Source organism: Stegastes partitus, unplaced genomic scaffold (assembly GCF_000690725.1).
Source record: "Stegastes partitus isolate 25-593 unplaced genomic scaffold, Stegastes_partitus-1.0.2 Scaffold651, whole genome shotgun sequence".
Taxonomy (NCBI): domain Eukaryota; kingdom Metazoa; phylum Chordata; class Actinopteri; family Pomacentridae; genus Stegastes; species Stegastes partitus.
The window spans coordinates 355,021-370,665 of NW_007578382.1; the positions used below are offsets into that span (position 1 = coordinate 355,021).

General features: G+C 42.4%; 1 protein-coding gene across 2 annotated transcripts in view; it reads left to right on the forward strand.

Annotated features, from left to right (window-relative positions):
* The window catches only part of sppl3 (signal peptide peptidase 3), a 41,371-nt gene that overhangs the window by 21,353 nt on the left and 4,373 nt on the right, over positions 1–15,645 (forward strand). For both annotated transcript variants that reach the window (XM_008290014.1, XM_008290013.1), the window contains 6 exons: positions 8,540–8,617; positions 10,989–11,080; positions 11,168–11,287; positions 11,518–11,596; positions 13,676–13,788; positions 14,521–14,627. In XM_008290014.1, the coding sequence (XP_008288236.1) occupies positions 8,540–8,617; positions 10,989–11,080; positions 11,168–11,287; positions 11,518–11,596; positions 13,676–13,788; positions 14,521–14,627 (589 nt within the window). The remainder of the gene's footprint in view (positions 1–8,539; positions 8,618–10,988; positions 11,081–11,167; positions 11,288–11,517; positions 11,597–13,675; positions 13,789–14,520; positions 14,628–15,645) is intronic.

Here is a 15,645-nt window from a genome sequence, read left to right on the forward strand (position 1 = left end):
TTCCTTTCCTGCGATCCCATAATAACTTATGCCTGTAGTAGAGATCGGGAGGTTCAGAGTGAACCGTGAGCCATCCCCTAATAGTTTATGTTTATTTAGTCTGCAATTAATCGATTGTAGGAGCCGTCTGCCATCAGCCGCTGTCATTCTGGGGTGTCTAACTATTTTTGCAACAACACCACAAGCATTTTTCTTTTCTTTATTTCTTTTAGGGGGGAAAAAAATAATTTAAATACAATAATAAAATATAAATGATGTGTATTTTTAATGTAACTCTCACATGATGTAAACATACACGACAGCAAGCAGACATTATAAATAAAACTGTCCAGATCTTTGCAAAAATGAATTTAAGAACAGCATTTTGCATCAGGACACATGATTAAAATCTAATCCTGTCATTACTACCATCCAAAGTACAGTCAAATTAGTCGCAGCTTTTGTCGACTAAGCATTTACACAACCCAGGAAGTCAGTGGTGTTGAGAATGTTGACTTATGCACATTTACAACAGGCCTGTTTGACCTAATGAAGCTATATGTGGTGTTAAAGACTGAGCCATTGTAGTTTTTCTGTCATATATTTACAACTGCTAAGACACAACTGAGGCTGCCAAATTCTCCGCTTTAGAGCGCACATTGATCTGTATAAATCTGAGGGATTACTGAAGCACCTGTTGCCTGTGTCCCGAACAGAAGCGCCGCTAAGATGATCCCCTAGAAGTTAAAAACCCAATTAGCTTTAATTTGGAGAAACCGCAGTATAACCAGACTCAGATTTTAAGATTGAGGTTTTCACTCATGATCTTCATGCGCTATGAGAAAAAATTTTAAAAAACGATTAGATCGTGACCTACATTTTGATAGGTGTGACCAGCAGCTTTCCCCCCCAAAAAATGTCTTTAAACACGGCGCTGGAGGCCATCCTTGTGACTTCTGGCTGAGGCATGGGCCATGTAATTGTAAGATCACAGAAGAACTCAGCCCACAACCTCCCGTTCTCTTTACAGCTTTTTGTGTGTTTCTACATTGATCTCTTTTCAGCTCTCATTCAAACAAAGAAAAAAAAAGGCGACACACACACACACACAGGTGTAAACACACCCAGAGCAGCAATACAGGGGTGCTTATTTTTATGGAAACAAAAAAAGGTCACAAACCACATTCCTGATGCCTGTAAACCATTCCATCCATAACTGGATCAGAGGTGGATAAACGGTAAATCCTAATTGGATGACCCAGTAGCTTTAAAGTAAAATCTGTAAGCAAATTAAGTCAGTACGATTTCTACATACATATGCAAGGGATTGTTTTACATTTTGATGTCTCTGTATCTGGAAAAACCTGCAAGTAAGATATGATTCCATCTTAAATATCCACTCCTCACAACTGCGACACTTGCTGAAGTCTTGGCCGCGGCCTGGTGACCTGGCCCTTAGTGGTCAAGTCATGCATGCAACGGGTTTGATGGAGGACGGTATTGGAATTGTGTTATTGAAAACCTAGTCTGTCGGCGAACAAGGACGTCTTATGGCACTTTGGGCTGCCGTCCAGCGCTCAACAGTCCGGGATTGTATTTTGTTTGTAAATGTTCCATTCATCTATCTCACCCATGTTCTACGGGCTTCTGTGCACAGAATTCAGACAAACCAGTTCGATACTAGAATATGAATTAGGCCCGTGGTAGATTAAACTAGCTGTCTGGCTACTTGCTGTGTTGAGCAGTGACATCATTATTGTCAGTGTTGTTGTGGAGCAAGGTCCGTTTTTTCATCACTTAGTTTTTTATTTAATACTTCCAGTCAAGCTGCTCGTCGGACATGTAATCCATTTAGGTTAGATCCTACAAAGAAATAACACTTCTCTGAATAGGGTGTCATATTTGCACAAGGCATATTGTTAGCCGTTTATTATGACCTACATCTGGGGTCAAGCATGCCGGGCTCTATTGTAATGTGAAGTATCTGTAAAGGTGATGCCTGCTGAGTGTTTTTTTTTAGTCATTAAGTAGAGGCCTGTGTTGGACAAACGAGACCAAAGCAAAGCTACACGATGCAGCATTGTCCCGGTGTCCTGTTTCCACAGTGAACTACATGTTACCTCTCCCCGCCTCGACACCCTGTAGTCATTCCTGTAGTCATTCCTGTAGTACTGAATGAATGAGAGAAACAGAGGATTCCTACTTTTTTTTTTCCCCCCTTAGCATCACAATGAAATCTGTGAATTCTGGTGTCAGAGACGCACCGGAATGAAAAACGATTTGAAGCGTTGGGTCTTTTAATCCTGGGCTGTTTTATCAGAAAACTAGCATTTCAGCCCAACTATGCTCAAACAGTGTTCACTGCATGGCCGCAAAGGACAGATTTTAATTGCAGGATATTCCTACCCACGAGAAATGATGCTTACTTTAGTACCTTGTTAAATTATCTCAAATGAATTAGCCTTTTTTTTTTTCTTTTTTAAAGTAAAATCCATCCCAGTTCATACCCTGGTAGTGTTTGTAATCATGTAATTTAATGAAAACAAAGATTTATATGATTTATGATTGCAGCAAAATATAATACAGACCTTAAAGTTGTGCTGCCATGGACAAGACACGCTGAAGTGCAACCTACATTACACAGGATGTTGCAAAGGAAATCCTTTTTTGGTCACTCTTTGTTGTTTTCGCTAACTAGTGAATGTGAACAGAGGTTTACCGACACTTGGGGACTATGACTGTGACTATGACAGGCTTTCCAATGGCTCCTGTAATATTTTATTTGCTGCAATGGGATGATTGAAATGTGTGTGTACCGTATTTTCTGCACCATAAGGCGCAATGTTCAAACATACGGTCTACAAAAAAAACGGTAACAGAAGCAAAACAGTAAATTTAGCTGAACTTTATTCTACTATTTAACAACACTCACATTATTTTGTATCATTCTTCTGCCACAAATCCACCAAAGTCCTCATCTTCTGTGTCTGAATTGAACAGCTGGGCAATGTCGCCATCAAACATGCCAGGTTCCCTCTCATCGTTGTCGGAGTCAGTCTCATTGTCAGGTGGTTGTTCAGCAACGATGCCGGCTTTCGCGAAAGCTCGGATAACAGTTAAAGCAGATACCTTAGCCCGGGCATCCACAATCCATTCACATATGGTGGCGTAACTCGCCAGGCGTTGCCTCCCTGTCTTAGTAAAGGTGCGTCTGCCATCCGTCGCTCCCAGGCCGCTCACAACCTCACTTTGGTTCATCGCTGCCAGCGGCCGATTTTTGAGAAAGTTTAAGGCTCTTAGATGCGCCTTATCGTGCAGAAAATACGGTATTTTGTTTTTTTGATACATTTATGATAGGTCCTCTGGAAATATGACAAAATCTGCTGAGTTAGAAAATACATTACAGCAACATTTGGTTAACCCTCCTGCGGCCATTTTCACTTCAACGAGGCACTTCTGGTGGCCACCCACAAGCTTCTGTTTAGATCTTTGACCACTCCTCTTGACACAGTCGGTGCAGTTTAACTACATTTGTTGGCTTTCTTATGCAGTCTTCAGGCTCTTGATGGGTTTAGGTCAGGATCTGTATAAATCCTAACTTCTAGCCTGATGAAGCCATTTCTTTACTACTTTTGAAGTGTGTTTTGGGTCATTCTTTTAAGAATATAAAGATAATTATCCTTCATTTTTCCATCTACTTTGTGTAAAGCACCAGCTCCACTCCCCGCAGCATAATGGTTTGAATTTCCCTTCTGGGATAAATAAAGTATTTTTCATTTCATAATAATGCCACCGCCATGCTTGTTATGTTGTGCTTTGGGTTAAGGGCTTCACCTTATCACCTCCAAACATTTGTGGCCTTTGTGACCAAATAGCTAAACTTTTGCGTCATCCGACCGCAGAACTTTTGCTTCAGGCGCTGCTGCTGCTCGAGGAATGGCTTCCTTCCTCCATGTCAGCCTCTCAGCTGATGGCAATTGACGCACTCGACTGTCGACACTGACAGCCATGTTCCAGCAGCTTCTCATTTTTTGCAGACCTGCTGTTGGTGATTCTTGGTTGACGCTTGACCATCCTGATCAATTGTCTCTCGGCAGCAGGTGCTTTCTTGCACTGTCTTCCTTATTGTATCCATGATGCAACTGTCCCATGCACTTAGAAATAGCTATTTGCACAGATGATTTTTGGATCTTAAACAACCTAAAAATGGCTCCATATCTTTGTTGAGCTCTGCAGACCGTCCCATTGTAGTGTTTGTGGCTGAGTCTGATGAGTGCATCAAATGAGCCATATATAAATTGGCCCAGAGAAGTCACGAGCTGCAGTTGATCAGTCACAAGAATTTAAGAGGCAATGCAATGAATAAAATGTGATTAACACAGCTTACTACAGCCCCAAAACTAATAATTCAACTTGGTGTATGTATATTTTTGGACCCATATTTCCAGAAGACCTATAATTTATTAATGAAGGAACCAAAATGCATGATTGTTTTCTATGTTTCAATCATCCCGTCATAGAAAAATACAAGTCAAAAAGCATGATTGGAAGCTTAAGACTGACATGTTCTTTACTAGGGTACATGAACTTTTGTTCTCAGTGCAGTTGCTGACTGGAGGTAAAACAGAGCAGGAGGCCTTTGCTTTCGAAACGATGACCTCACAAGCTGCAAATTTCAGTAAAGAAGAGGTACCGGGTCAAGCAAAAGGAGAAAAAAAAGACCACAAACGGAAGCTGTTACTGATATTAATTCAACTGAGTGGCTATTCTGTATACGTGTGACTTTTCGTCTTAAATGTCAGACTGCGGTTCGCTTGTGACTGGGGTTCCTCTTTGCTAACATGCTTTTCCTGTGTTTCATGTGTTTATTTTAAGAATCGGTTTCTTCCACTTTGCCACCTTGTCGCTTTAGTTTACTCCGTAGTGAACTATAGATTATAGCAATGCAGCAATAAATAAAGTAACTGAAAGGGGTTTTTTTCCCCACAAACATATAGCATCAACAGATATAGTTTTATTTGCATAATAGTTGAGTAGTCTAGTGTCACTACTGCTTTTTTTTTGTTTTTGTTTTTTAACCACAGCCTGCGTTCCTTATCCACGAGTTTGACAGGAGACAGACATGTCAGGATTAGGGTCAGATCTGCACCTCTTAACTGAAGGCAGGCACATCACAATGCCAGCCTTGTGTTTGCCCCAGAAAAAGACCTGCATTATAAGGTCGCATGGCCAGGCCACATATCACTGGTATGGGAACAGTTTGGTGCTTAGACATAGCCTGAGTCTGGAAGAAAGAGAAAAAAAAACACAGCGAGAGTACTTATTGTGGAGATATTCCATGTGTAGGACATTTTGGGATAAGAAAGCAAATGATGATTGATGAATAGACAAAGAAATAGAGCCGGATGAATGAAGATTTAAAAGGCAAGACAGTGCAGTGAATCTTTCTCTGACTTCATCTTCAGTCTGAATTGTATGAATACTCTTTATGCAGCAACCCTGAGATGAGTTTTTTTTTCTTCTCACTATGCCGTCCTTCGTCGGCTCATCCTTATTTTGTCTCGTCTGTTTCACAAACCTCAAAAACATGAAATGTGGGGAGGATGTAGGTCAAAGGGTTACTTCAGGGGCATCCTTTCTGAAAGTTCTACAGATTGCTTGAAACTTTCCCACGCTGGGATGCCGCCGTGCTTCGCCGTGTACAGAGTGCACAGAAGAGTCTTGCAGGAATTTGTGACTGTTTTGTTTTTGTGTCATCGGTTGTGTCTCGTGCATATTTGTCTGCACAGGAAACGTAATGATCATGCTGAAATTTCAGCCTTTTTTTTTGTTGGTGGTGTTTATTTATATGCATATATTGCCCTAAATATACTTCATCATACTTTCACAAAGCATTTCCTCTGTCGAATACAGATTATAATGCACAACTGCTCTTCACTGTAAGTAGAGACTAGAACCTACCTATATTCCAACTATGGATGAGCCATTTGCCAGCAGACCTAATCAAAATTTACGCTTAAAATAAAATAAAACCTCACCTCTGTTGTGAGCCAAACAGATCCCCTTCCTTGCAGTTTGCGGCGCGCCCAGAACTGTGCGTCCCATTTGCCTTATCGATTTTCATAATCAATAACTCATGTTTTCCCAGTTCTTTTTAAAAATACAACCAAATTTGCAATTCTGATTTTACTATCGAATGGTTTCGCTCCCCGTGCTTTGTTGTGTGTGTTCTAGGAGGCCCGGCGATCTCAAGGGTACAGAATATGTTGAGCTCTGTGCAGCATTTGCATGTGATGTGCCGTGTCGGTGGGTTGTGTAGAGAAATGTAATGTATTCGAAATGTTTTCGCATTCTGTTGTACGTTCTTTTAGATAGTCGCTGAAAAGGATTTTTAATTCGTAATGTCAGAGGATGGGCTATTGTGATGCTTCTAAAGCTGAACTGTATTGATTCAGTTCTCCTTCTATACTCCGTGCACACGCTTTTGTAGGAAACTCACTGGCTTTTATATATGAGTTTTGCTCCCTCCAACGTATCAGTGTTGGTGGTTAAAGTATTATTGGTTGTCGGGGGAAACGTGTGATAAAATTGCCGCAACTAATGTGAGGTTGTCAAATCAGGTTTATTGTCATGTTGCTGTACACACACAGTAGTACAGGCAGGATGAGAGAGCGTTTCTTCAGGATCATTTAAGTTTTGCAGAATGCACATCTGGGATTAGACACTAAACGTTCACTGCCTCCAGAAGGGGGCGCTGCGTCCATGCACGCCGCCATTCATTGAACATGGCGAACCTCTCCAGGTCCTGGTAGGTCTTCAGGGACACAAAGACGATGGTGAAGCTGCAGATGCTGCCCAGAGCTGTCTGTCTGTCTGTCTGCATCCCCTCCAGCTGTATGTCTGTCTGGGATGCTGTCATGGAGCCATGTTTCTGTTAAAGCAGACACACAGCAGTCCCTCCACTCTGAGGGTTCCTCTCAGCAAACGTCCAGCTTCTTGTGGAGGGAGCGGGCATTGGAGAGCAGGAGGACGGTCCTGCTGGTCTGGAGGGGTTAGCCTTTAGCCTAGCATGGATCCTGCTGGTCTGGAGGGGTTAGCCTTTAGCCTAGCATGGATCCCAGCTCTCTTCCTCTTCCTTTGTTTACATTCATACCATTGGCGCTTCCTTCTCTCTCGGGTAACTGCCGGCGTAGGATTGCATATGGACCCCCTTGAAAATGGACCCAGAGTCAATGCTCGACAGCGGAATATGGACCCCCGGGTTAGGGTTGTTGTTGTTTATTACCTGTTGAATTTTGTTGTCTATGTTCGTATTTATTAATATTATTAACATTTTTAGGGGGGTCCATATTCCAAGGGGGTCCATTTACAATCTTACACCGGCGTAGTCTCCGGTCGGACTCCGTGTTGGTGTAGTTTGTCCACATCACGACCGATCGCTGCAATTCCAGCGCCGTTCACTGTCCTGACGCCCAGCAAAGCCTCCCGGCCGCACGTTTTGAGGACTGAGCGTCTGGGATCGACAAGACACTCAAAACGTTCACTTTTGTCAAACTACAGAATCCGAATAATTGACTCAAATCACAGTTTATGTAATTTTCCTCAGCATGGTGATATATATAAACAAAAAAGTAATGGAAAGAAGTAGCAACAGCGATCTGTTCTGACTTCACACTGATGTTTTGTGTCTGCATGGGTGTGCACTCTTCAGTTCTGAATTGATTATAGAGTAGAATCCAGCAGGAAAACCACCTTTATTCCCAGAGAAACAGATATATACACATTTCACCACAGTTAAACAACTCCAGAGGTTGTATTTTTTTGCCCTTATGATGTATGAGTTTTGGAGCTGAGATTTCCTCTTATTGTCATTTGTCTCGCTGCTTTGTTTTCCTCAGCGGACGTTTAAACGTGTTAGAAATAATTCTAAATGTTTAATTTCATAATCGCACAGTTTTTACTTAAACATTACAGAGTGTTTCCTCATCCTGTGGCCTAAAAAAAGCAAAAGAAAAACCCACTAACACACTTGGAAGCATCACGCAGCGCAAAATAGCTGTGGGACACATTTTTCTCTTTCACAAAAAAAATTTAATCACAGAAACGACATACTTGAAAAGGAAAATATGATTGCGTCTGATCATATCAGATGGGGACTGAACTCGAACAACAAATGTGTTTTTATTCACCGCGATGAGCTCAGAAAATGTTGATTTTGTTTGAGGGGCGGGGGGGATAATGGTGAAAGTCATTCGGTGACTGTTGCCAAATCAAGTCGCTGACAGCCGGCGAGCTTCTGTGTGTGAAAGCTTCCAGTTAGGACCAACAAGAAAGGGGAGAAAAGCAGCAGATTGATGCGGGCTTAGAGTCTAGGAAATCATCGTTTGTGCGGTTTGCTTTTCCTGCTGTTCTTCGTATGTTCGGGGTAATGACGTGTTTATCAAAAAGCTGAAGTATACAAGTTACAAAATAGAATAGAAACGCTTTTCTGCTGCTGTGTTGATTGTTATAGATATATATTCAGATATACTGACATGTTTCTGTGTCTGTCTTTGTCTAGGGCGTACTCCCTAGTTGACTCCAGCCAGGTGTCCACCTTCCTCATCTCCATTCTTCTCATCGTCTATGGCAGCTTCAGGTGAGTGTCAACAAATAATCACTTCCGCCGTCATGGGGATGGCGGACGGCGACTTCCAGAGCGCGTTTTGTTTGCAAGCAGAACCTATAGCCGAATGTGTAATTCCTTTAATTATAGTTTTAAGTAGTTTTGCTGCCTCGTGTAACAAAAACACTTAAATGTCCTGTTCTGGAGGCGATTTTTCTCATTTTCTCAGTTTGAGAGAAGCTTGGTCCCAGTCTGCAGGAAATTAAGAACCCAGAGGTTTGTTATTGTAAATATGCTTTTGATTTATGTTTCTCGGGGTTCAATCCGCTAAAAAAAATGCACGTGTTCTGGTTAAACTGAAGCAGAAAACACTTCTTTTGTCGTCGTCCAAATACAGCCTATAAACTAAATGCTTGGCTTTAGTGCTCTGTGGACACTGGAGGAAAAAAAACATCTACAGTCCTGTACCTAATGGTGTTCTGATTGATTCAGCTGCATTAGAGTATTACCAAAACACATTTGTTTCAGAGGAGCCTTATTAGCAGGTAAATGGATTCACACACTTTGATTCTCAGGCTGAATTGAGAGACAGGTTATGTTTTGCTTACCCATCTGTCGTCGGGTGAAATTGCAGAATCAATCCGGTGTCCATCTCTCACACAATCTGCCGCACGTCTGCATGAATACGCGGGGTATTGATGCAAACTGTTTTATCTGCCATCCAGATATAAAGAGGTCGGCTCAGCGCTGATGATGCTCCATTTTCGCTCCGTGATGCAGGCCCGGCTGGGATGGCACGCTGAGACAAAAATTGGTCGGGGAACATTATAGTCATCAGCGGGTTGTAGTTGCTGTTTGATCAGATGAAGTTGCTCGGAGGTCATTGTAGTCTGAGATCGTTGAGACGATCTCTCTCTCGGAGGACATTCAAAGCGCTGCGTCCATAGACTGTGTAAAAGATGGACGTAGCAACCGGCCCTGAAAAATGAAGCCAACCCGGAAGTGTCAAAAACCTGCGTCCGCTAGCTGCTGGCTCCAAAAAGCCCTGGCTCCCACAGATCACGAAATACTGCATTCCTACAGCTCAGGGTTTTTTTCTTATTAGTTTTCATGGTCAAATTCAGAGATCAGGTGGCCAATCTGAAAATAAATCGATACTGAATTTATAAAAAATCGTCAACATTTTGCGGGGCAAGGGGCGTGGTTGGCTTGATTGACAGTCGACAGCGACCATACAGACGAAGCGAGCAGAAGGTGGTAAATGTGGGCGGGGCAGAGAGGGCCCGCCTCTCAATCCATCTGACCAATCGCTGCTCCTATGGCTCCGCCCCCCTCCGACAATTTTTGCGTCACTGGCTCCAAAAATCCAAGATGTCAACCAGGAAGCAGCAAAACCCTGGCTTCATGTTCTCAGTGCAGAAACCAACGGGTGACGTCACGGTATCCATCTTTTATACAGTCTATGGCTGCGCCCAGTTCACGTGAAAAACGCCACCGCCAGATGAGCAGCAAATGACTAAAGAACATGGAGCGGTATGTGTGTGGTGCAGGTTGGGTTTTTTTATCCGATAAGCATCCTGGACATTTTTATGATGATAAATAGTATAAAGCCTGCTTAACTTCCCTCAGATAAATATATTAGGCAAACATAAATGTCATATTTCCATAATGTTTCCACATTTCTAGTCTGACTGGAACTTTTCTAATCCCATTATCTAATTTTTTTTACCCCCCTCTTGTGGGAAGGTTTAATGGCACATGAGTGGAGAACTGATGCCACAAGCTGTTAAACTTGATGGACTCGGCGTGCAGAAGCATAATGGATGGCGACGTGTGTTAATTAAGTTTGAATCCGAAATAAGTTTGCACAACACTCTGGATGGAAATTTGACTTTAGTTTAAGGATTCTGCTTTGTGCACTTAACGTGATGCTTTTAGCTGCTAACACACTGAAAAAAAAGCACTGGTACCTTTTCCATGTGCAGGGACTGAAGACGTGACTTTTCACCTTCGCATGTGTCAGTTTTACAGCTAATTTGTGGGTGTTTTTAGGAGTTTTAAAGTCACATGGGAACATTCTGTGGGTTGATTAGAAGTGAGATACTTTGCGGGTTTAATTTTAGAGCCGCGTTTCACTTCAAGTTTGCAGACCTTCCACTCCGCAGGCCACTGATTTCCTGCTACTTGTTTATTCCTGTCAACAGATGATGACACTTTTTCCTTTTAAATGATTAACACCTTTTATTGACAGATATTCAGGAGGTGTAGTCTAATTATTTCACTGTGAAATTAAGCTATTTCCTACGAATCCTTTCATTTCGTGCGAGTCTACACGCTTTTGAAGACCTGATTATTAATGCCCAGATCCCACGATCTCCCCTCTTTCTGTCCCTCCGTCCTGCAGGTCATTAAACATGGATTGTGAGAACCAGGAGAAGGATAAAGATGGAAACCCTTCGACAACGGGGTCCTTCAATAACAGCAACACAAACAACAGTAAGAGCTGCACACACGGCAACATGTCTTCTTGGTTTTTCACAAATACCTACACGTGACTGATGAGCTGTTGTGCTTGTTTTTCAGGCATTCAGACTATAGACTCCACACAGGCCCTGTTCCTCCCCATAGGAGCCTCCGTGTCTCTGCTAGTCATGTTCTTCTTCTTCGACTCGGTACAGGTGGTCTTCACCATCTGCACAGCAGGTAAATGCCGCTCTTCACCGTACCATAAAAACACCGCAGCTGTAGACTTACTATAAGGCTATCACATGTCTGTTCAGTAGGTACACACTGGGGGGGAAAGCCCTCTTTATGTGTTGATTTGAAACCAAAGTCCATTAGCTGTTCCATTAAAGTGACAGAAAAGACTGGGACAAACATTTGTAGGTGTGAAAGACGTTGTTCTCACTGCTGTGCTTGGTTCCTCTTTTCAGTTCTTGCAACAATTGCATTTGCATTCCTCTTGTTGCCAATGTGCCAGTATCTGACCAGACCCTGCTCCCCACAGAACAAGTAAGGAAATCATGTGGATTCTTTTGTGTCTATAAATGTTGCTGAAACTGCTCCGCGCTGTGTCGTGTCTTTTGCGAATGTTGTTCTCTCAGCTGTGCAGCAATTGTCAAATCCCAGTTGAAATGCTGCTGATGGCAAAATGATGATTTCAGTAAGATACCTGCCTAAATATCTCAGCGTCAGTATGAAATGATACCTCGGCAAAGAAATACAAAAGTAGTAGAAACAGATGACAGAAGAGTGGACTAAAAATGCTATTTTAAGTAAAAGAACAGAGAATATTTGGTCAATGCAGGCAGTGGAGGATGCTTAAATAAGTCATAAAGCAACAAGACGGAGTTACGGCGCCATTATTTTAATTGTTTATTATCTAACCCTTGAGAACTGGAGGAGCTCCTGACTGAGATCTGCTCTTTAAACGTTCACGTCTCTTCACCTTCACATATCAAACCGCTGCTCATTTATCCCTGCAGAGTTAAGGCTAACAGTACCCAAGTGCACATTTTCCTGACCAGTAGTCACCCTTTAAAAGAATTCAGTTGTTATTTATCTGCATACTTGTGAAGCAGCTTGTAAGTTACAGTAAAGTTACTATTACTAATGCAAACGCTGCATTCGCATACGTTGATGTCTCCAAAAGACAAGATAAGCCAAATTAAGTCATCATTGCCCTTAATTGCTTCATCAAATTCCGAGGGTGAATTAAAAAATTTGCTTATCATAAAATAAGTGACATATATGATGTAATTGCGTTATCGACCACATTCACTGACCTGTCGCTCTTTGAATACGTCCACATGTCCGTCAGAGGGATGCTTTGCCAACTTGGACATGTTTGTTCCTTTGCTCTGTGTAGGTTTAAAATATCTTTTACAGACGGGCTCTGTGGTGGCCGTGGTCACACCCTGACTGCTGGCTGTGGAAGTGGAACAAAAAAAAATGCAGTTTTTCACATCATGTAGAGTCGGTCATCAGCAGCGCTTGTATTTGCAGCCCTCTTGTTTTGTTGCTGTGAAAGCTGCAGTTTCTGTATTAGGAAAAAAAAAAAGGCTTGTCGCTCCCACTGTGGCTGCAGGGAGTGGAAGCAGAGCGCTGTGCACATCTCACAGGAAACAGTCATTTTTAAAATATCCGTACTAATAAACTGTGGTATCGTTTTTAATGTCTGGGTGATGCAGGACCGCTCTACTACCGATAAACACTAATGTTTTGTATTATAACACTGGAAAAACAACAAAACCTGCAGGCAAGGCTTTAGGTATGAAATCTTTTTTTGTTGTTTAGACCAATCCTGGTCCTGGAGGGCCACAGTCCTGCATGTTTTAGATGTTTCCCTCTTCCAGCACATTGATTCACATGATCAGGATCATTATCAGGCTTCTGCAGAGCTTGATGATGAGCTGATCGTTTGAATCAGATGTGTTGGACGAGAGAAACATCTAAAACATGCAGGACTGTGGCCCTCGAGGACCAGGATTGGACACCCCTGGTTTAGATGAACTAGCCCTTTAACGTTTCTCTTACTGATTACAGAAGTTTATTATAGCCTCAAGGTTCAGGGTTTGAAGCAATCAGCTATTCTAGTCTCTAGTTAACAACCACAGAACCCACCTACTTAATAACCAACATGGACTTCACCTTTCTCCTTTGAGATTCAGACCCTCCTATCCGGTCTCAGTAAACCTTTGTGTGCTTTACAGAGTGAATAATAACCCCACCACATACCCCCAAACCCTTCCCGCTTCATGATTTTAATTTATTTTTTTCCTGCTCCGTGTGTCTAGACATGTTCAACCCTGCACACGCTGTATTTAGTTTCATTCACAATGAATTCTTCTCATTGATAACAAGTGAGATAAAGGTTTTTTATCTTTAGTGGCCCTCATTCGCTCCACTTCCTCACCCAAACATCGATTCCCTCTCACCTTTGCACACCACTAAGTATGCATAACGTGCTCAGTGATGAACTTTATTGCCCTGTAAACGTTTATATGCACCACATTTTTTTAGTGTACACCTTTTTTATGTGATTTTTTTTTTTTTAGTGCATCTCTCTCATGTGTGCTGCTCTTGTTTCAGGATTTCGTTTGGCTGCTGTGGGCGTTTCACTCTGGCTGAGCTCCTGTCCTTCTCCCTCTCTGTTATGTTGGTGCTCATCTGGGTGCTGACTGGACACTGGCTCCTCATGGACGGTGCGTCGCTCTGAAAGGCTCATTACAAACTTGTTTCAAGGTTCAGAGAAAATTGTCTGGCAGCAGACCGTGTAACACGAGACTCCACAGATACAGACACATTTCTCAGAACTGCCAGGTAGTGCACGATTTATCGAGACCTACGCAGCGGTGAAATATCAACCAAAAGATATTTGAAGTAGCCTGTATGTTAGCGTAAATGCTAACCACGATGCTAGTGGGATAAAACCATCCGAATCCTTAATAAAGGCAAGAATCCAGACACAATTCAGTTTCATCAGCTTTCTGTCGAGGAAGGAACTTGGCATGACTCACAGTGTGAAGATTTCAGTAACATTATCTTCGAGCTTTAGCAGCGGAAGAATATACTTGCTTTATAAAATGTAACTGACATTTAAGCTGACTGGTCTGCAGAACGCTAATAACAGGCTGACAAAGCAGAGAAAAGCGTCTGCAGGTCTTGTGTTTTTTTTGTTTTTTTTGATTCAGTGTGTATCGCTGCCAGTCTTCTTGAATAATGTGAACATCATCAAGCAGGAAAACACAGAAGTCTGGTAGCAGCTTCGTTTCACTGAGGATCAGTTTTACTAAATACATCAATGTGGAATTTGGACATGAAATTATTACCTTTTCATAAATAAGCTCAGCTCCTGTGTTGTTATTTTAGCTAATTCCTGCTCAGATGTGGATTCTTCTTAAACTGTTATGTTTTTTTTCCCCCTCTCCCTGCAGCATTAGCCATGGGCTTGTGTGTCGCCATGATAGCCTTCGTACGGCTCCCCAGCCTGAAGGTGTCTTGCCTGCTGCTGTCAGGACTGCTCATTTATGATGTGTTCTGGGTAAGAAATGCTCCCACCTCGAACGTAATCTGACACTGATGTACAAAATGCAGGCAGTTTACAAAATACAGTAATGATTCTGCTTCCTGGAGGATTTTCTGGACAGAGACTTTTTACACTGATTTCCAGCACAGATGAGCAAATGAAAGAGAACTACTGACAAAAACTCAATCCTCACAACGTAAAGTGTCAGAAGATTAATTGAATTGAATGATTTGAAGGAGAGCTCGCTAAAAGGACAGCAGCTGCGTCCCGGAGCTAAAACCAGGATGAAAATCATGTTTAAGTCTGGGTATATTTTGCTGGCATTGTTGATTAGTTCCAGTTTATTTGCCATTTGTTGCGGCTGAATAGACAAATCATGTCTCTTTCTAAACACTTTTCCTTGACGTCGAGGACAAACAACATGAGATCAGGGAAGGTTGTGAATGGGGAATTTCTGAAAACAGGAAAAACAACAACCACGGTGCTGAGAGAATCCAGCTACACTTAGACGTAATCACGCTGACGTGATGTTGACTTGCTGCCACCAGGAATTGTAAGACAGCACTCTCTCTTTTCCTTTTTGTAAAGGATGGACCCGGGGCATCCTTTGCCTAAAGGAGATAAGAAAGGAAGCATTGAAGCAGCTTTCCTCGGCATCTAGAGAATTCGAGCAGCTCTTGTCGTGCCTCCGACGGAGATCATTTGTGGCATTTCACTCATTTAGGAACCTTCCAAAGCAGAAACGATAGACTTGTCAGTAGCGTGGATCAGCCGCTGCGCTGAGGACAAAACAACGACACAATGAACAGCTGTCCCCACAGTCAAGGAGAGCCAGCATCCTATTAATGATCTCTTCAAAATGAGATTAGTGTAAATCCTTGGCTGAGGTACAATGAAAAGGAGAGCGAGATGCAGCGTGTTAACCGCCGAGTGTTGCTGATTCTCGTCCTAACAACAGGTTTGCGACAAGCATTTAGCACAAAACTTTAAAGCTGCACACTGACACCATGCAGCATAAGCTATGCAGAGGCTG